This window comes from Notothenia rossii (genome assembly GCF_949606895.1).
Source record: "Notothenia rossii genome assembly, chromosome: 10".
NCBI classification, from domain to species: domain Eukaryota; kingdom Metazoa; phylum Chordata; class Actinopteri; order Perciformes; family Nototheniidae; genus Notothenia; species Notothenia rossii.
In genome coordinates this window covers 26,575,953-26,598,680 of record NC_136908.1, presented here as the reverse complement: position 1 = coordinate 26,598,680, position 22,728 = coordinate 26,575,953, and the positions used below count along the sequence as shown (strand labels likewise).

The following is a 22,728-nucleotide window of genomic DNA, read 5'->3' as shown; positions in this document are numbered from 1 at the left end:
ACTTTACAATGTATCATGAACAAAGCTATTACATACTACAAACAATTACCTACATTTCAAGTTGAAGGATAATTTAAGAATTCATTGTGCATACCAAGACTTGGGACCTGTAGAGGAATCTCATGTGTCTCCTCGACCTCTGGGGACTCCTGAGAGCTGGAAGGTTTAACTGCATAAAACAAAGTACGATGATATGGGAAACATTATTGAGGACCGACCAACGACATTAAAACTTAATGAAACACTAGAACTAGATTATATTTTACAGACCAGATCGATTCTTATTCCAATGTTGGGCTATAATGTTCCCATCCAGGTCCCTCTTCCTCCAGGAAACATTTGATCCTTGTGTTATTTTCTTTGGTATCTTCGGTTTCTTCGGTTTCTTAATATATAAATATATAAAAGAGATTATATATTTCCCTTAATTGTTGCACACACATCTTTGTAATGTGTGTGTCTTTTATCATTTGAGTAAATGTTATAATACATATTTGGATAATGTTGTACTTGCCTTATTTGCCAACTCATCTGCGAGGGCATTTCCTATCTCTAGCCATTCATTCAGTTGCTTGGATGCCATTTTTAAGTGAGGATAAAAAGGGCAACAACAAACAAAGGATGAACTCACATACAGGGAGGGAGAAAAACAAAACAAAAGACAAGAAAACGAGAGGGGTGAAAGAGAGTAGGAAGAGGAATATGGCTCTGAAAAGAACCGTTGATTTTTTTATGATAATAGGCTACTTCAAATAATTGAATTGATAGATGACCTGAAAAAAAACAAACAGATGAACTCAGATTAGCTGTGCTACCATGTAATTTAATTGTTGCTTCATAAATAAGCATTTGCCAAAAATAAAACTACAGGCACCAAAATCAATCAAGTCCCAGGTAAATCAGTAATTACAGGGAAATATATTTCTCTTTTTAACTCGATGTGATGCTTTCACAAAACTTAAGTTGAATTAGCGAATGTTTAAAGTAGTAAAACAACTATGACCTGATGATATTCAAGTGTTGAACTTACCCTAACTATCATTAATGCAACATGTTAGGTGACATTTAGAAGAAAAAAAAAGTGTGTGCATTATGAAAAGCGCCATGTAAATGTCAACTATTATTATTATTATTATTAAAATGCCATTTCCTTTCGCATTGTTTACGGTCATATCATGTCCTGGTCTGGTTAGCTGAATATACATACTTTTGCCATTGTTATGTGTTATGTCACGTGCTACCAAGGGTTTTGTTTTTAGGCAAGATTTTAGCTCCTTTTGTGCGAAGGAGAAAACTCTCCCTCCAACTTGTTGTAGAAGAACCTTCTTATATTGCAATACATATCCGTTCGCGCATATAAGCTAAGCGCTAAGCTAAGCGCTAACCTTTAGAGCCATGTTATTGCTAACAACAAGCATTCGCCTATACTGCCTATGCCACGGGCCAGCCCTAAAACGTAAAACTGAAATATCGTGGTTAAACATGATTAGTAGAAAAACGACAGGATTACTTAAAAACGTAAACAAATCGAATGAAATACAGAAATCAGATTTACCACTTGTAAAGCTCTGACGCTCTTTAACAATTCTTCTTCTTCTTCATCTTCTTCTTCATCTTCATCTTCTTGGCTCGTCGCACTTTTATTGATGCGCAAGGTTAAAGTTCACGGGATTACGATCGTGACAAAACGTGACAAAGGGTCGTAATAAACTGCTGCTAGAAATGAATAGGGGGAAAGCTACGTGGCTATGGGTCGTAATATCGTGATCAACACTGCTTAAACAATCTACCTATTTGGTCGTTTTTTGTAGGAGGACAGGCTGTATTGAAGAGGCGTCTGAAGTTATGAAATGAGTGTCTGTTTGGGATGAACCCAGTTTGGTCAGGGTGTACCAGTTTAGCCATATAGAGGCTGAGTCTCCTCAATAAGGTCTTAGCAATAATTTTCTGGTCTGTATTTAAAAGGGAGACTGGTCTGTATGATCCCACTTGTTCTGAATCCTTCCCTTTTTTTGGAATCACTGTTATAGTTGCCTCGTTTAGTGTTGGCGGCAGCATACCAGCCTCATACGCTTTCCTGTACATCCTCAACAAAATAGGAGCCAGCATGTTGCTGAACCTTTGATAGAATTCATTGCACATCCCATTTGGCCCCGGGCTTTTGCCATTTTTTAGTGAGTTAATTGTCTTTCTGATTTCTTCAAATGTAATGTCCTTTTCAAGAGTCAAGATCCCTCTGTTCTAATGTGGGCAGGTCACACGCATTTAAGAACTGATCCGTAACTTCCGGTTGCACATGGGCCTAAGAGTTGTATAAATCATCATAAAACCGGCGAAACCTGTCATTGATATGCCTATGAGAGGTCAAGGGAGTGCCTTCCTCTGATTTTACCCTGTGAATGGCCCTGTCGCTTTCCCTCTTCCGAAGCTGTCTCGCTAGCAGTTTATGTGGTTTATCCCCAAACTCAAAATATGTCTGACTCGTAAAAATAAAGGCTTTAGACATTTTCTTAGAAAGTATTTCATTGAGCTCGTATTTAAGGGAAGAGATTTTACTGTGCAACTCAGTAGATGGTAGGGTGGCGTTTTCTGTATCCAGTTTTTTTATTTTTTCCTCTAATTGTGATTGTTTAATGCGGTCCCGTTTTCTTTGCGATGCCTGGAAAGAGATAACACACCCTCTTGTGTGTGCTTTAAAAGTCTCCCATAACAATGTTGGTGAAATATCATCTTTATCATTTGTTTCGAAAAAAAACCTGTATATGCGTCTTAATGTATTCACAAAATGGTTTCCTTGTTAATAGTTGGGGGTCGAACCTCCAGGATCCAGCCGTCTTTGACGCCTCGAGCAGTCTCAGTGGCATAGATACAGGACAGTGGTCAGATATGATAATATTGTGATATTTCGCATCATTAACCCCAGACAAAAGTTTACCATTGAGTAGGAAATAATCTATTCTGGTGTATACGTTGTGAACTCGAGAGTGAAAGGAATATTCTCTACCTGTTGCATTTAAGGTGCTCCACACATCAAATAAGTTTGTATTGTGATAAATGACTTCAAAAAATTAGAAGCATTAGATGATGCTATTCTCTTAGTCGATGATCTGTCTAAGTAAGTATCTAGGACCAGGTTAAAATCGCCTCCAATAATAAGATTTGTTGTAGAGATGTCGGGGATCATGCTGAAGATCTTTCTGAAAAATTCTGGATCGTCCCTGTTTGGACCATATATGTTCAGTCATGTAATTGGTATAGTTTGTATTTCACCTGTGACCAGGATACATCTCCCCTCTTTGTTTGCAATTGTGGATTTGTGTAAAAATGGGACATTTTTTCGAATGATTATAGCCACACCTCTAGCCTTTGCCGAAAACGTAGAATGATAAACCTGATTTATCCATCTAGCCTTAATATTATTGTGTGCTTTGTTGTTTAAATGTGTCTCTTGTAAAAATCTGATGTCTGCATGAAGCTCCCTTAGATGGGACAGTACTTTACCCCGTTTTACTGGTTCATTGATCCCGTTCACATTCCATGTGCAAAAAGTTAAATCCTCTCCTTTACCTGTATCACCACTTATTTTATCTGTTGTCACAGCCATAAGGCATAAAAGGGTCCCTTAGATTGTGTCTTTTGATGTAACCTCCACATCTCCCTCCAGTGATATAACCGCAGTGGCACTGCTCCCCACCCAAACCAGCCTCAAATCTGCGCCCGTAAAAAGGAAAGTAAATAAACAGGAAAGAAAAAAAGGTGAAAATACAAACCAAAACAGAAACATACATATCCTCTGCACGACCACAGTTGAACTCTAAGGAGTGGGGCCGATCCTCCTCCCCAGACGTCAAAGTTCTCCTGCAGCTATATCCCCCAGTTCTTAATCACTATCATACTGTCCTTCCGCTGTTGCTCCACTTTAATAATAAACTCAAAACCACCACATAAGGTGTTCAGATAAGCTCAGCAATTTATGGAACTGAGCCTTGCCCATATATAAATGAAGGAAATAGGCTATTCAGATTGATTGTACTATTTTCTTTGTTAGGTCGGACTTGCAACTTGTCAGATTTGTTCACTATAGGAGTGTATAGTTGTGTACTCATATAATAGAGCGAGACTGAGGCCTCAGGGAGAAACAGCCTCAACACTAACAACAACAAAAACAGAGGTATGTTTAACATGGTTTCCACCTAGTGCAGGGGTCTGCAACCTTTTTGACCAAAAGAGCAATATTGCTGCTTTTTCCAAAACATTTTTTGTCTGGAGCCGCAAAACATATTTCATAGCTTGATAGCTAAGTTGTATTTATTGTTATATCAGACAAAAACTAGTTTTTTTTGCATTTATTAGGCTATTTATTACATCATATAAAACTGTTAACCTCTAATAAGAAACAAAGAACTCCTATAAGGAGAATTCAAAATAATACACAGGCCTACTTTTAAATAAATTAAACACAGCACTTGGGGAGTCCTCTGAACATTTGAAGGAAAACAAATATTATTAAAATGGGCCCACTTTGAAATAAATAAAACATATAGCTGCACCCTAAAAAATAGTTAAAGGTAGGGTAGGTAAGAATGGAGAAACCAGCTCGAGTGCGCTAGAATTTGAAAATACACAACCGGAAAAAATATGCCTCTTCCTTCAGACTTCCACAGAGCCCCTCCTCCAACACACACGAACGCACACATGACCAATGAGGCCACGAGATAAATTTGTTCACAGATGGAAGGCTGACAGGTTTACAGGCAGGTAGGCCATCCAGTTATTTTAGCCGGGCCGGTGTCGGTACCAGATGTGTTCGGGGTACCATATGTGTTCGGGGTCCGTCTCTTACCAGTGACGTCACGACGTAATGACGTCACGCATTGTGATTGGCTGTACGGTAATTTACCCACGCAGTCTAGAGTATAGAGGGGTTTTTGATCATTACATTACATTGTATTTAGCTGACGCTTAAGTGTATTCGACCAACAAGATAAAAACTTGAAGAAATACAATAAAACTTGAAGAAAAACAAAGACGAATGAGGAGAAGAACAAGAGAAATCGAAGGTAAGAAGTATAAAACGTAATATGGTAGGTAATATGTAATATGTTCAGTACCGTTGGTACGTTAGTTCAAACAGTAACAACGGACTATTTTTCTTAGCGTATGCATGTCAATTTAAATCAATACATACAACTATTTCACATGTACAATATTTTCTTAGCCCTAATACTTAATACTACTTATTTCGTTTTCATTGTTATATTTGATTATATTATATATTATCAATAAATTATATATTATATATCAATATGATATACTTTTCTATATAATAGATTATCAAAAAAAGTATTTATTAAGTAAGGGATAATGTGCAGCAATCACAATCAAGTCCACAATCGAATCCATAAAGACAAAGTAAATCTGTTTACAGTTGTTTCATATGTATGTTGAGAGGTATCCATATATCTCTTCATTTTGCTCTCAAAGTGCACCAGATTGATGCATTTAACTTAAATATTTTTAAAAAAATCACTCCAAAGGGAGTGCTTGTTCTTCCTTCTGTCTGTCTGTATCTGTGTATTCTCATGTTCCGATTAACCCAGCCAAATTTTTCTTCTTTTGTGTCTTGATGTGATCTTGAGTCGAGGCTGATCCTCTTGCTGTGGTGCCGCATCCTGGATCCTCTATCCTGAGTTCTGGATTAAGTCGTGGACTTCGGGTCGTGGCTGAACCTGTCTCTGCGGTCCTGCCTGGGTCTCGTCGTGCTGCCTCCCTGAAGGCTCCCACAGGATTGTTGACATCTTCGTGGATTCATCCTATTATTATAGACGCATGCATTTCCTAACATTCGGTCTACCTATGTTGCAAATGTATTATCTCCTCGATTTACACACGGCATCTATTGCACGTCTGTCCGTCCTGGGAGAGGGATCCCTCCTCTGTTGCTCTCCCCGAGGTTTCTCCCATTTTTCCCTTTAAACTGTGGGTTTTCTCTTGAAGTTTTTCCTTGTACGATGTGAGGGTCTAAGGACAAAGGGTGTCGTTTTCTTCTCATACTGATATTCTGAACAAACTGCTGTTGTATTAGCTGTAAAATGTCTTTACTGTAGGGTATTTTTTATTATTTGTACAGCACTTTGGCTCGACCAAAAATTGTTTATAAATGTGCTATATAAATAAAACTTGATTTGATTGATTTGATTTGAAAGGGTGTGCGCCAAGGTTCCATATTAGGACCAATAATTTCACCATATACTGTATGTAAATAATCTCTAATAATCTTTCAAATGCTGCTTTCCATTTTTATGCAGATGATACTGTTATTTATTGTTCATCCTCTTCTATAGAGCAAGTCTTGATTTCCTCCAGTCTGCCTTTGATGTTATTCCATCCCATTTATCTCAACTCAAGTTAGTATTAAATGCAGACAACTCCAAACTCATGATATTCTCAAATCGCAAAAAGTTAACTTCTTTTCTCCCCAACATTTGTACTGTTCAAGGGACTGACATTGACATTGAAAGGGTCACTACATACACATATCTAGGTTTTATTATTGATCAGAACTTATCTTTCAAGTCACACACTGAAAATGTTGTTTTAAAATTAGGTTTCTCCTTTCAGACAAGGAAACATTTGATCTCTGCAACGTTTTTACCAGTATTGGATTCTGGTGATCTGCTTTACATGAATGCCTCTGACCAGTGCCTAAAGAGTTTGGATACTGTGTACCATTGTGCATTATGTTTTATTACATATATATATTGTGAGTTTGGAATAAATATGCACTTCATGAAAATTATTAGTTGGTTACTGTTAGTAAAAAAACAGTAAGGTTAATACTGGATGTTTGTTACACTTGGATATGTTTTCTGTAAAACTTGTAACATAATTATTCTCCAGTTTATGCATTTGAGTGACTTGCAGTTAATGCTCGACATTCAATTCAAAACCTTTATTTATCCAGGTAAAATCCCATTGAGATCAATGATCTATTTTTGAAGGGAGACCTGCAGCAGTAGGTTCCACATGAAGACATAAAAACATAAACAACAGAACAACAAAAGGACATCATACAGCAAAAAATACAGGGATTACAATTTACATATCTATCCACATGTACAGGTACCAACAGCATCTGACTGTGGAGCATCCAACCGAGCTTTAAAAACATGTAGTGGTACCAGCTTGGTAATTTTACATTCTTTTTGCAGACTGTTCCAAGTTAGTGGAGCTGCACATCTAAAAGCTTTCTTCCCTAAGACAGTCCTAGCACTTGGCACATTTAATAAAACCACAGCATGAGATCTCAGGCAATAAGTACTTTCCATTTGCCGAGAGATCAGGGAGCAGATATAAGATGGTACTTTATCCAACATGGCTTTGTAAATGAAAATGTACCAGTGACTGAGCCTCAGTACAGTAAGTGATGGCAAAACCGCCTTGGTTTACAGTGTACAGTGATGCGTAAGTGCTTTACAGTTTGTCACAAATCTCAGTGCACTGTGATAGTAAAACCTTATTGTGGTGTAATTATATATCCAAAGCAGTCAGAAGTCAGAAAATCTTTAGTGATGTTTAACCACTCAGAAGACAGCCCATCAAAATTAACACATTGGGACCTTTCAGAGAGGTAGTTCATCTTCTACATATACTGTAATAACGGACAAAGTAAAGAATGAAGTGTAGGCTATGTTTAAATGTTCGGAATTTGACCGTGTATGATGGTCCTCTTGAGTTGCCGTACAGCCAATGGCGTACAGCCAATGGCGTACAGCCATTGCTCCGTTTTCATGTTTTTTTAACATGTTTTTCACACGCTAGGAGCATAGGAATAATTCAATTCGGTTCGTCATGATCTGTAGATGTGATTTGCCCCCGAGCACCCCTGGGTAAATTACCGTACAGCCAATCACAATGCATACAATGCGTGACGTCATTGGTAAGAGACGGCCCCCGAACACATATGGTACCCCGAACACATCTGGTACCGACATTACATATATATATATATATATATATATATATATATATATATATATATGTAATAAAACATAATGCACAATGGTACACAGTATCCAAACTCTTTAGGCACTGGTCAGAGGCATTCATGTAAAGCAGATCACCAGAATCCAATACTGGTAAAAACGTTGCAGAGATCAAATGTTTCCTTGTCTGAAAGGAGAAACCTAATTTTAAAACAACATTTTCAGTGTGTGACTTGAAAGATAAGTTCTGATCAATAATAAAACCTAGATATGTGTATGTAGTGACCCTTTCAATGTCAATGTCAGTCCCTTGAACAGTACAAATGTTGGGGAGAAAAGAAGTTAACTTTTTGCGATTTGAGAATATCATGAGTTTGGAGTTGTCTGCATTTAATACTAACTTGAGTTGAGATAAATGGGATGGAATAACATCAAAGGCAGACTGGAGGAAATCAAGACTTGCTCTATAGAAGAGGATGAACAATAAATAACAGTATCATCATTTTTACAGCGCTACGGCTTCCAGAGATTAATTTTTGTATGTATTTATTGTCAAAGCATTTAATATAATCGTTGCTATCGGGATGTTAAGAGCATTCCATGGAATATAACAAAAAGTGTTTTCTGAAATAAATTACATACCCCATTGAATTATGACCTATGATTATGACTGAAGATCGTCAGCTGTCTTCCTCTCCGTGTTGTTCCCGTTGTTCCTCGATACGTAAAGGCTGCAGTGCAGCACCTTTGACAACTTCTCTCTACATATCAAACATACCGGTAAACCAGCATATTTTGCTGTGAAAGCAGATAACTCTGTCCACACAGAATTAAATCCTGTGTTTCTCCAGTACTGTTCTTTGATTTATCCATTCGCTCATCGAGCCGGGAGTAAGATTATTCATCCGCAGGAAAAGGCGCTCGCGCCGGACCGTAGCAGGATGTGACGCATATTTTAGTTGACCTAATTAAAACCGTTTTGTTTTTTATTTGTGTCACAGTGTCACCTCAAAATACAAGATACGAAACATTTTCAACCATGCAACAAAATATAAATAGTCCTACAAATACTTTTATTTTATTTCCTTCCTATTTTTGTCTAAGCTCAAGGGAGCCAGAGCAGAGGGTTTAAAGGGCCGCGGGTTGCCAACCCCTGATCTAGTGCAAGCCTCCTCATATTTATCAGCTCATTAAGAGCAGTATTAGGCAAATATAGACCTAGGCCCACGAACAGAAGAGGGTAGAACTTTACCCAGAATAGTGTACCCTAGCGATCAGGTGTCTCCGCGGTTCGTTGTCCCGAGCGCGTCTCGGGCTCTATGGGCTCTGTCTATTTCGGGTGCTTTTTCCAAGCCTAGCGTCTCCTTCAGCAGTTCTGCCACAAAAACCCTTGATCTCTGTCCATTTTCTTTCCCTTCTTTCACTCCGGCCACTCTCAGGTTTTGCCTCTTCGAACAGCCTTCCAAGTCGAGGCATTTTTCTGAGAGAGTTCCCACTTGCTCACAGGGTGTCTTGACTTGACTTTCCAGCTCCTGGACTATATCTGATGAGCTGTTAGCCGCTTCGGTTAGCCCCTTTAACGTTTGCTTTTGTGAGTCTGGGCTGTTAGTGTTGTTAACGCTGCGTCATTTTCGGCTTTTAGAGCCGTTATCTCTCCTCAGTGTAGTAGTTACCTATGAAATCTCAGTCTCTATTTTACGGCAAATCTCCGACTTGACTAGCGTCAGGTCTGCATGGAACGCCGCTATAGCCCCCAGTATGCTATTGTCGTCCGTTGCCCCTCCAGCCACTCCGGAGGCCTCTTCGTTAGCTGAGCCCGAGGTTCCTTTAGGGCCTGGTTCGCCGCTCTGGTTTACAATGTTATTCTTCGGCATTTAACAACAGGATTTTCTCCTTTTAGTGTCACAGATCTAATACATTTTTTTTCAAACGTCTAAAATGTGGTGGTTTCGTCGAAAAATTGAGTTTTAACTCGAAATGTGTGCGAGTAACTGGCGAGTGCGTCTTACCAGCTCATCGCTCTACCGTAAGTCACAGCCAAATTCAGTTTGTATTACATTTTTTAACATTTGTTGGTCTTTGTTTCAGTAGCAAAGATTGTTTCAGTAACTTAGTTTCAATTTATTTAATTACATAATTGAAAAAAAAACATTCCTGACAGCACAGTTTTGGCTGCAGCACCGATTCTGATTCTTAAGCAGTGTTACAGGGCCACTGGCACCTGTTTCCCCCCCATGGGTATACAATTAGTATATCTGACACAAATTGGTAATTGAACAGGATCATTTTGTATGTGATGGTTTGTGATTACAATATTAATCCCTTTTGATCAGCAGACCATATGGTGGACCAGTGGTTATTGTGCAAATTGTACACAATTGGCTCATGAGACTGTGGTACTTAACCACTAAGAGAAAAACTGTAGCCATGGTAACTTTCAGGATCTCCAACTATCCTTACCATAACATGCTGGAGGAGCAATGAAATGCATGTTTATGTTTATGTGTTTATGTTTATTAAGGATCCCCATTAGCTTTTGCTCTTGACAAAAGCTACTCTTCCTGGGGTCCGACACTTAAAACAATACAACAATAATACAACAATAATACAGCAACATTTAGGAAATAAGTCCTGACATCATTAACAACATTAAAAACATCACCAATATCATCAACAACATGCGATCAAATTAAATTAGGGTTCACAGCTCACAAGGGTACATGGTCATTAGTAGATGGCCCTTCAATCTCTTCTAGAAAGAGGCTCTGGGGCCTCATTTTTAACGCTGTGCGTAGGATTCACGTGGGAAGGTTGCTTACATAGTAGAAATCCAAAGAATAGGTACAGACATTTTCCAACATTTTCCAATTCACCAAACATTGCGTACCGGTGAGGAAAGTGCGTACAGCACTTCCTACGCCAGTTTCCCTTTTGTAAATCGCAATCGACTCGAAATGCGGTGCAGCTTTTGCTGGCTTCACATAACACCCATATTTGCCTATAAATAGTCAAAGAAACGCCCTTTCATTCATTCATTTTGACTGACTGCATGGAGAAGATCGCAGGAAATGACGAGAGAACAGCTAAAAAAGACATCTCACAACGTGTCAGATTTTGGTTATTTTGGGGAGGTCGAGATAAATCATATTGTTTGGTGGATGCAGTTTGAACCAGAGTAGCAGCATGGAGGTCGGATCGTCACCAAAATAAATAAATAAGTGGTCCGAAAAAGGTTCATGAAAAAAAAATACACATAGCCTTCCTCAGGCAGTGTGTTTGTACCGGGGACAGGAGACACCCCTTGATGAGAAACTGTAAGAAATGATTGGGGAATTCCTCCGGAGTGGAGTCATGACGACTGGATCTGAATTATGTTTTTGTATTTGGTGGTTTGTGTCCCAGCTGTCGATCAGCTGTGCGCAGTGTCTCCACTGTAGCCTGTGCTTCTCAACCCGACTTATCAAGTCTTGGCAAACGGCATAAAACACGATTAAACATTAATTAAACATATATAAAACCATGCTCGTATCTACAATGAAATGCAAAACGGCGTCAGTTTAGACGTAATTCTGTCCTCCTGCTTTCCGCATCATTTATGAGAAAACATTTCATAACATTAACACAACATATTCGAGGTGATTTTAAATAACATATTCGTATTTATTTATTTCTCCAAGTTGTGTTTTTGTGTGCACTGAGGAGTCGCAAACAGGCGTTTGTTAATTAATTTTAAGATTGGCTTTAATCAATTTGTGAAAAATGAATTCTTCATATGATAAATGAGAGGTAACATTTTATTGATGGTATTATTTCCACATATTTCTCTCCATTCTTCCTTCTGCCAACGGTGTCGCAGTTTCTCGTCTCTCCCGTGTTTGTGCTTAGTGCATACGCATGGGTTAGAGTTTGCGTGGAGGACCGCATGTTTTCCCGTCAAGTTAGTATTTTATAAATCGGAAACATTGCGTAGAAACTGGCGTACGCCATTTTTTGAGCGTATATCCCTTTATAAATGAGGCCCCTGGACTCTATTTCAGCAAGGTAGTTTGGCAATGAGTTCCATTCCTTTAGAGCTCTATAAGTCAACAAAGATTTCAGAAGATTTGTCCTGGGTTTAGGTGCCAGTAGATGTAGCATGGAGTTAAGTCAGATCATTACATCAGCCCTCAGGTCATGTAAAACCATGAAAGAGGCGGAGGTCTGTTTCAGCACCACAGACAGCGCCAATAATACTACAGGTCGATGGAGTCAAGAGTTGCCATGGAAACTTCAGGCTGCTTCAGGAAATGAACCAATTACAACACAAAAGTCGCGCTCCCCAAAGTGTAATGAGCCTGGGATGTAATGAATGCAATTCATTTTCAAAGATCAAAACCATCATCATTAGTACCATCACCATGTCATAATCTTTAAAAATAATGCAACGTCTGTGTTGAGTTTACTTAACACCAGCAGTATGAACCCCAACAGCTTCAGATGTTTACAACCATCTGAGGACAAATGGACCCCGAGATAACATCAGCCTTCCAACTCAGGTTACATAGCATGTGCATCTTCTCCGATGTCAGTTCCAGATGGTTATCCCTTGAGTAGATCTCTCAGCGTAAGTGGCCTGCGACAACATGCTTACATATTTAGAAAACTGCTGTTCCCAGACCTGTTCAGAGAAGATCACAGGCTGGAGACTGAGACCGATTGATGAAACTGAGAAAGCTGAGGTTGTGCTTTTGGGGGGTTTCCCTTTCCTGTGTGTTAGGTTTTTGTGCATGGTCTCCAAAGGCTACAATCATTGCACACTGGGCTCTGGTTTCAGACAGAGGGTGAAAAGAGGTGCTGCAGCACAGGCAGTATGAGAAAAATAAAGAGCTTTTTGTACATTAAGGCATGGAGACATGTCACAGTAGGACTGTTACGATCTCACTAGGGACGAGGAATGTAACACACACCAGAATGGAATTGGTAATTAATTATAATAGGGTTTAATGGAATAAGCAACAGGTGTACAACAAAAGGAGGACAAATATAGCCTAAACCAAACTAAAGAGCCAAAAGGGCACAGGTAAACTGCTAAACAGAAAGAGGACTGTAAAAGGGAGTCTCAACCCACACCACACCGCTAATTACCACTAATCACTGCTAATGGGGAGGCCGCAGGGAAATGCAGCTAACACAGGGAAAACCAAAACACGCTACTCTAAAACATATCTAAACACACTACTCTAAAACATATCTAAACATGCTACTCTAACACATATCTAAACAAACTACTCTAAACACATAACCCACACGCTACATACAACACTAAACACGGATCACACAAGTTCGGACAGCCAATCACGCTGAAGCAACCACAAAGCTCATTCACATAACAGGATTAACAGAACCGGAGAGGCGCCAGCCGTCACAAGGACAAAATACTAATATGAACCCTGAAAAATATTATAGAACCCCTTGTAAAAAAAGACACAAAATGTTAATCAAAGGAGAATTAAAAAGTAGAACCTCTGATTTTTTTTTCCCCACTCATAAACTTGAAGAAACATTTCAGGGATAGCAATGTTTTGTCTGTGGCTGCGTCTGAAACAGCTCGACAACCATCAGATGGATTGTCATTGAATTCTGTTCATCATCCAAGGTCTTGTTACAGCAGAATATGCTAGGCCGAGATATCCTGGCAACTGGACGTGCAAAACTAATTCTGCGTCACCACAATATACCAGAGCAAACTGGAATTGTGGATGAACTATGTATTTATAGATTCACATTCACAGTATACACAATGGTAAATATATTCTATTTACTGTATATATTCTAGAAAAAATATGAGATCAGAAAACATTTCATCTTAGACATTATCTGTTTAAGGGGACCCTATTCTGCTCATTTTCAGGTTCATATCAGTATTTAGTTTTAGTGTCTCTACTGTGACATGTATCCATGCTTTAATGTTCAAACAGCTCTTTATTGTTCTCATACTGCCTGTGCTGCAGCACCTCTTTTCACCCTCCATCTGAAACCAGAGCCCAGTCTGCTCTGATTGGTTAGCTGGCCGGCTCTGTTCTGATTGGTTAACAGCTTAGAAATGTGTCGGAAATAGTCAATAGAATCACGTGTTATACAGTAGTGATGTCCTGATGTTATGGAAGTAAACAAAGGAGTCCAATTAAGGTGTTCATAACAAATAATTTGATATACTCTGTTATATTTTCTCAACTTACAAGAACAATAGAAATGTCTTTCAAGTATTTTTTGTGAATTGTTTTCAATGTATCTACCTATAAGTAAAGATTAAGTTGGCATGGACAAATGGATGGTTAGTGCTAGGGTGTGGGTGCCAGAATCATAACGACCTTACAGACAGTTCATTGTTAAGTGCCTTTTCATACAAGGTACTGCTGCATACAATAAACATAATAAGGTGGAATAAAAATACTGCAAAATACATAAATAGAACTAGAGAATAGCACATGTTCTATACAAATAAATAGGAAAATGATTCTGTGGGACAGAAGGACATATCACCTGCACATAAACAAGGGTTATCATTAACAATGCCTTGTGGAATATCTTAGTTTTTATTTTAATGAAATAAATGCATAATAAAGTAACTATTGACACTTTTCACACATTGTAAAAACATCTGAATACATGTTACCTTATTTATACCTTACCTTATAAAACGGTGTATCAAGGGATGTGTGGTTAATCCCAGTCCTCCGCTACAAGTCACTGGAGCTGGACAGGTATTGGTGGGATCTGTTGCGCACGGCTTGTTGACGTTGCCTGGGAAGAGAGGGAGCAGCCTGCGACTGCGTGAGCTCCATCCAACCTTTATTCAAGAGAAAAAGTCCAGGAGGACATGCATCTCTTCCATCAATATGTGATTTATCCTCAATAGTGGACACAACAATGGAGCTACTGATGGAAAATCAAAGCCAGCCTTTCAACAACAGCAACACTGTGAGGCTGCCAAATAAACCTGTCCTGGGGATGGGACTCGATAACTTTATTTCTCTTCTCATATTCGCACTTATTTTCATCCTCGGGGTGCTTGGGAACACCATGGTGATCACGGTGCTGGCGCGAAGCAAGCCGGAACAACCGAGGAGCACCACCAACATCTTCATCCTCAACCTGAGCGTGGCAGACCTGTTCTACCTCCTCTTCTGCGTGCCCTTCCAGTCCACCATCTACATGCTGCCAACCTGGGTGCTTGGAGCGTTCATCTGCAAGTTCATCCACTACTTCTTCACCGTGTCCATGCTGGTCAGTATTTTCACGCTGTCGGCGATGTCCGTGGACCGCTACGTGGCCATCGTGCACGCCAGGAAGTCCTCTTCGATCCGGGTGGGGAGGCACGCGATCCTGGGAGTGGTAATCATCTGGATCCTGTCTCTGGGCATGGCGGCTCCCGTTGCGCACTACCAGAACATTGTGGAGCGCGAGGACAACGGCACCTTCTGCTGGGAGGTTTGGCCGGACCACCAGAGAAAGGTCTACGTGATGTCCACTTTTGTTTTCGGGTACCTGCTGCCTCTCACGCTGATATCTTTGTGCTATGCAAAGGTGGGTGCGCATGAATCAGAGTGAATGGATGCGCATTAAGCTTAAGATATTATGCGCATGAAGCTTAAGATATTATATATATATATATATATTTGCTATTAACATAGCAAAATGCATGGATGCAATGTTTATATAACACACTATAATATTCAATTGTGCCTTTTGTTCATTTTCTATTTTATACCGTTTTTTTATTCCTGCATTTACTTGCACTTACACTTGTCGTATGCACTATTTCTGTATTGTTCTTTGAATGTCTAAAGAATATTACATCTTAGACTGTTGAAGGAGCCTGGGACCAGGGCCGTCCCTGGCCAACTTGGGGCCCCAAGTGACACTGTGAGATGTCATCCCCCCCCCCCCCCCCGCCCCCCCCGACAGGAGTGAAAAATGTTTTGGGGGAAACAAACTACTTTGCAAATATAATTCCTGTTTATTATTATTATTATCATTATTATTATTATTATCATTACTATCAACACAGTTACTTTGTTATAGAGTGAGGTAAATGGTAAATGTCCATGTATGTCATTCAGTAAGCCAAATACTAGCCTCAAAAACATTAAAATATAATTATTGCAAATAAACTACTTCTACTAATAATAATAATAATCATAATAAATTCAATAATATAAATACTATATTATTTTTATTATAATATAGTTGTAATATAGTGCGCGGAGAACTGCGCAATGTGAGGCCTGCATGATCGGCCTGTAGGGAGGGACGGCCCTGCCTGGGACTAAGGGTTTTTATTGCCATAACTACACTGTAGCAATTGTGCTTATGACAATACAAAATGTGAATCTTATATAAGCAAAACTGTTGCTTTGATCTCCATGAAAGTCATTTTTTATTTAATAATGTTGACTTTCTGTAACAGTAGTTTGGATTCGACAATGACACATTATCCGCCAAGACATGAGACCTTAAGATTCAAAAGGGTTGAATTATCTCTGATAGTTGGTGAAGTGTTGATGAATTATGTTTTTGAAATCAAAAAAATAACCAATTCAAGACAACACCCTTTACCTTTTATTATATTTGTATTATTGCAGGTTTTAAAACATCTCCACAAAAAGCTGAAGAATGTCTCTAAAAAGTCAGAGCTCTCCAAAAAGAAGGTTGGTGAGAGTTTGTTTCTTTCTCCATCTTCAACATGCTATGCAATTATGATTCAACTGAATAGGTAAAAACAATGTGAACGTGCTTCCCCGATGTCTGGGGGTTTAACGATGGATCAGGTGTAATGGTAGCTGGAAGACAAGTGTGCACAATGCTCACTGAAAAAAGACTGTATACCTATAAATCGTCTGACATTATTATCTCAATCAATTGTTTAATTTGTTTTAATCATAAATGCCATACATGTGTCTGTTCCATTCTCTGAAATGTGAGTATTTGCTTATTTTCTTACTCATGATGGTAAATCAAATACAATCTGGTTTGGTCTGGCAGTACAAAACACTTGGCAGGCATTTGAAGATGTTGCCTATTCGAAGCAATGCAGTTTTATAGAGTAAATGATTAATTGAGAAAATGATTGGTAATCTATAATGAAATTAATTGTTATTTGCAAATACTTACATTCTGCTCCTTGACAAAAGTCTTGTGAGAAGAGACCTTGAGTGAAAACTCTTGTGAATAAAATGTAGTTTCTCATCTTTGATTTGACACTGGACTATCTACAAAAAAAACTAACTGTCATTCTATGACTTCCTGCTATGTTAGCATGTGTTTAAGGAAGCCATGAAAGGCAAATGACAAAATTGTTATTCCGTCAAAACATTGTGGTTCCCAGTTCGATGCACAAACTGCATTTATATTTCAATGATGATGATAGGTGTGAATTCCCATTTAGCAAACTATGAAATCTGTAGCTTACGGTCTGGAAGACATTTCAACCCAGCTGAATCCAACAAGAAAAAGCAGAATCAAAATTCAACTAAATAGATTGATATAAATTAAAGTTAGGATATGTCAAAATATTATATTTTTACCTTGCTCACACTAACTGGCAACTAAAACTCTTGATCGCTGACGAGATACCATGTGATTCTAACACCGCTATACTATTGGCTCACAGGCTTTGTTAGCAACTCCACCGGTGACAACCACACACCAGGTACCTAAAACAGGACCTTCATTTTGGGCCGTGCAACATTTTAAAAAGAATTAATTAATCTGTGTGCAATAAGTGAGAAAATAGTGTTTGTTGTTGTTGTAGTCCTCATTTCAATCACAAGAGGCCGAAGGGATCCCTACTACCCCATGTTCTCAATAGGACTAAAAGCCTTAGTGTTTTCTTCTAGGTGATTTTTTTCATTACATTTAAACACAGTGTACATGTATTGATATGATTTGAAATACATATCTGTATAAAAGAAAGACATGATATGACACACAATGTTTGCATGCTGTGTTGAAGTTCATTTGTGTTATCAAGTCAAGTAACAATACTTTAGTTTTGGCTAGAAATGTATTTAAATCTTATCCATATCTCTACTGTACATTATGTGTAGAGTGCATGAAGACAATTAAAAACTAACCTGACCTAGATGCAGGGTCGGTGTCATGGGGGGTCATTCGCGGGTCATGCCCCCCCTAACGAGTCACTGTGCCCCCCTAACGCACTTTTTTTTATCATATTATAAGTGAAAACGTTTCCACTAAATATTTTTTGTGCAAAATAAATCAGAAATAAAGAATGCAAACAAAAAACCCAGCCTGAGGTGTGCTCACTGCTGCTCGTTGATTGGTGTGTTGCTTCACCAATGACCTCTGACCTTTGTTTTGTTGTCATTACGTGGCCGACTGTTTAGTTGTAAGCCCAGTGGCGATCTGTTCATTTGTTATACGGATTATACAGTAAAGCCATCGAAAATAATATGATACAGCACAGTACAAGTACTTCTGGGTCTCTGTGTTTCATTCAAGCTTGGCTCTGTATGTGTGGCACGAGCACATTTTGTTGTTGTTAGCATCTGGTTAGCTAGCTATGCTAACGGATATAAAGAGCTGTTTCTACAACAAATGTGGAGGAGATTCCTCTCCTGTCAGACTGAGAGGTTTAGATACCTACAGCTCAGTGAGGTAAGGTCAGGACTCCGTCAGTGTTTAGATTAGTTATCTCAGTGGGTCTCAAACGGTTTGGTCACCATTTATGTAAACAAGTATTTCCGAGGAACACCTTTACATGATCATTATAGTAATTAAAAATAAGAAAATGAATGAAAAACAGGTATGAAATACTACAGTAAAACAAGAATACAGTTTAAAAGGGGAGTGATTTGTAAAATATCCATAAAGAAAAAGTAAATCAGTTTACAGTTCTGTTTCATTTGGGTGTTGAGAGATGTATCCATAGATCTCTTAATGTTGCTCTCAAAGTGCACCAGATTCAGATTGGTGCATTTAACTTAAAAAATAAAATCTTCCCGGGGGAGCATGCCCCCGGACCCTCCTAGAGGATGTTAGGTCCACCCCCCACCTAAAACATGTTCACATGGATAGGGTAATCATATGTCCATATGTTTCTGTTTGGTGGTCATGCCACAACCGTTCATGTATGCACAGGTTATAGGTGCGCTAAATATCACTACATCCCTGCAATGTGTGTGAAAACAAGAGACTTTACATGTTTTGAAATTGAAGTTGCGTTGGTGTTTGTGTGTTGGTTGTTGACGGCAGTGTGTGCCCCCCCGTGGTAAATGATTCCCCCCCATTCGATTTGTTCTAGAGCTGACCCTGCCTAGATGAAAACAATACTTTTTAAAGTCTCTTGTGGCTACAATTACAAAAACAAACAATAAAACTGATTTTTTTCAGCTGCTTTAACTGATGGTAAACTCAAAAAAGATTTCCCTAGAACACTGCTTTTTTTAGATGTTGTTAATAAGTTGCAACCTCTGTGATGGAGCAGTGAAACATATGCGGAAGTGCAAAAAACTGTAGTTCAACAAATGGCCACCATTGGGTACTAACCATGGGTAACGTCACATATATTACACTATTACACTTATTTTATACAGTCTAACGCTATCTCACACACAGGAGAGAAAATATTTTTTATTAGATATAGAGAATGGATCACAATAACATTAGAATGTGCCTCTTTGGGCTTCCATACATATTACTGCTTCTACACAGACTGCCCAGTTACAGTTACATTTGATAACCAATCATTGTCCCCGCAGACTGCGCAGACGGTCCTGGTGGTGGTGGTGGTCTTCTGCCTTTCTTGGCTGCCTCACCACATCGTCCACCTGTGGGTGGAGTTCGGCTCCTTCCCCCTGAACCAGGCCTCCTTCGTGTTCAGGATGGTGGCTCACTGCTTGGCCTACAGCAACTCCTCCGTCAACCCAATAATCTACGCCTTCCTGTCGGAGAACTTCAGGAACTCCTACAAGCAGGTCTTCTGGTGCCGCGTGCCCAGCAGGTACCCCAAGAGCGGCCCCCGGGAACTCCGCAGCAGGATGGAGACGGCCCCCTCCACAAACATCAGCGCAACTTACAAAGCTCATGACTCTCAGACCAGCAAAATGATCTGATAGTGTTGAGAGCATCTTCAGTGTTCTATAGATAGTGTATTATTGAGGGAAATACGTATATGAGATTTTTTTTAAATGTCCTGATATAAATATATACATTTCTTTTTGAACATTCTGTAGACAACTTAGATTGGGCCACAAATCCCAATATTTTGTAAAGTAAAATATATATATATATATATATATATATATATTATGAATAAGGAGCTCCTGGTGTCAGGCCCTTCTCCTGCTGAGCTATGAGAGAAAGAACTATGTAAAATATGTGGTCTGTAAAAATTATGATGGATAAAAGCCAACATTTATGTGGACACGTCCAAATCCTCTCTCCAGAAACACTCTTTTTACAGCCTTATGTGCAGGTGTTGTCATGTACCTCTGCAATATATAACAACTAGGTGTATTTCCCAATATATTAAACTAATACTGCAAAGATGTGTACAAAGATAATTGTAAGTGCCAATGTTGGAAATATTATATTAATGTAGCTGTTTCTAGGACCTTAAGTAAAATTCCATTCCTGTCACCAGACAAAAACCCACATAATGGATGACTAAACATTACGTTAAATGTCAATTTTTAAAATAGCTTTTTGGGGTTTTTCTTTCCAGTAGTGTGTTATACAGGTTTTAATTTTTTGTGAATGGTCTGCAAAGGTTTCAGCACCAAAGTTCCCTCCAGAGGGAGTGTCTCTCCCACACACTCTTCATATAAAAAATAAATAGTAAATGTGTTGAATTTGTAAAGAAAATGCTTTTTCTCGCCTACGATTATTAAAGAAAGAAGGGAATTCTAAATCGGGTTGGATTCAATAACAGAAATTCAATACCAAATTGTCCGTTAACAAAACTCTTACACAACTTCAGGTATTACTTATCTAGTTATATGCTCACTCCTTCCAAAACAAATGCATTTTCTCTAAAACGTTATGGTTGAAAACATCATTGCATTACCAGCCTCACGCCTGCTAATGCACACTATTAATCGTTAGCTTTTACAAAAGGTTGTTAAAGTGTTTCACGTGAGAAGTGTGCGTGTAAGCCAGTAGTTTTCTGGTTTTGCGTTCTTCTTTTTCACCGTGGAGGCATGCAAGACACATTTTCCTTAACAAATTGAAGTAAAGAGGGGAAGATAATGATCATTTTGGGGTGGAGCAGCATAGAAAAGAAGAGAATCTAGCAGCCATGAAGCTGCTCAGAAAGGCCTGCACCTTTTTGTGCAAACAGTGAAACTGTCAAGGACAGTCAAGAATCACTTTCAGTTGCAAACTGAAGCATTCAATTACTTTCCCTTTCTTGAGGCCTATTCATTGCAGCCCTGAAGAACACACAATACACGTTTTCTTTCTAGGGCTCATCAGGAGATGCCTCTGGTGTGTCAGAGTTACTATGTACCATGCTCTATACCAGAGAACATCAGGGACATGTAAATAACAGTGCAGCATTGAAATGGTTGCGCAGTATCTGTCTCCAAATATAGCTGATATACACAAAATGTTCACAAAAGGAATATATCAGTGTTTTCAAATCATAAGAAATGTCAAATGTTGTTCTATTCCTCTTAATATAACCCCACCCAGAGTCACACTGCAGATGCATACCTCAAACGTTCTGTATACTTTTGAACTTTTGCCATTTCTGTAATGGAAACCTCTGTTTTTATCTCGAATTGTATAAATGTTTCACTTGTTTTCTTGCTTTCTATAAACAAAACTGCATAAGCCCATTTAAATTAATGTACAATATGTTTGTTAGTGATGGATTAAACAAAGCGTGAGTAAATAATAATATATATATATATATACTGCAGGCTACATGCATGTGGCTGTAATCAGTGATACGGTACATTTTGTCCGGATGTTATCAGTGTGCAGGTTTACATGGCTCTCTGATCTGCACAGATACATATTATTTCCTGTTTACCCCCAAGCCTGAATTTGATTAAGATGACTTTTGCAAAAAGGTAATGCTGCGTGTTCCTCTCCACCCCCTGCAGCCATAACCATGTACTGTGTATTTATATTACAGCAGCAGCACATTGCATACTGCCTCAGGAGGCCGGCAAGGAGACAAAAGGGATTTCCATATGTATAAAGGATTTTATGTAAAGCAAGAGGGGATTTCATGTGAAATGTGATTTATTGTAATGAAACTGTTTGTATATTGTCTGGTGAGGTGTCTCTTTTATTCCAGTACACTACATCAGAAGTCAAAATGAGTCTGATTTTGATAATTCATTTGCACAAGACATTCTGCTGCCATTGAAAGACCTGTAAAGGAGCTGTCAAGTTCCTGCTTACAGTGATCTACAAGCAGCCAAATTATGAAGCAAGCATTATTTTTTGGATTTTGAAAGCTTTTTTTATTTTACACAAACTCAAATGTGTGTCTCTCCAATACATCCAAATAAATATGTTAAAAACAAGAGTTTTACCAGTTGAAAGAGCACACATATTATTTTTTGTTATGGTTTTTTTCTGGATTGTCTGTTGAATTTGCAAAATCCTGATGAACAACTTTGTTTTCTAAATTAAATGTCATGTCTTTAAAAACGTAATTACTAAAGTACTTAATTTGAGGCCTTTTTAATTAATTTGACAAATTAAGGATATAATCTATTTTATGTCC

General features: G+C 38.7%; 1 protein-coding gene and 1 long non-coding RNA gene across 2 annotated transcripts in view; one reads left to right on the top strand and one right to left on the bottom strand.

The window, feature by feature from the left end:
- LOC307023291 overlaps window positions 1–14,776 on the bottom strand; it is a 39,798-nt gene extending 25,022 nt beyond the window's left edge. The window contains exon 1 of the long non-coding RNA XR_013803651.1: window positions 14,657–14,776. This is a non-coding gene — a long non-coding RNA (uncharacterized lncRNA). The remainder of the gene's footprint in view (window positions 1–14,656) is intronic.
- On the top strand, window positions 14,668–22,266 carry galr1a (galanin receptor 1a). The gene is made up of 3 exons (XM_079656475.1): window positions 14,668–15,551; window positions 16,610–16,675; window positions 19,748–22,266. Exons 1-3 carry the CDS (start codon window positions 14,895–14,897, stop codon window positions 20,099–20,101), a joined length of 1,077 nt encoding a protein of 358 aa, XP_079512601.1. The 5' UTR covers window positions 14,668–14,894; the 3' UTR covers window positions 20,102–22,266.
- The last annotated feature ends 462 nt before the right edge of the window (window positions 22,267–22,728 follow it).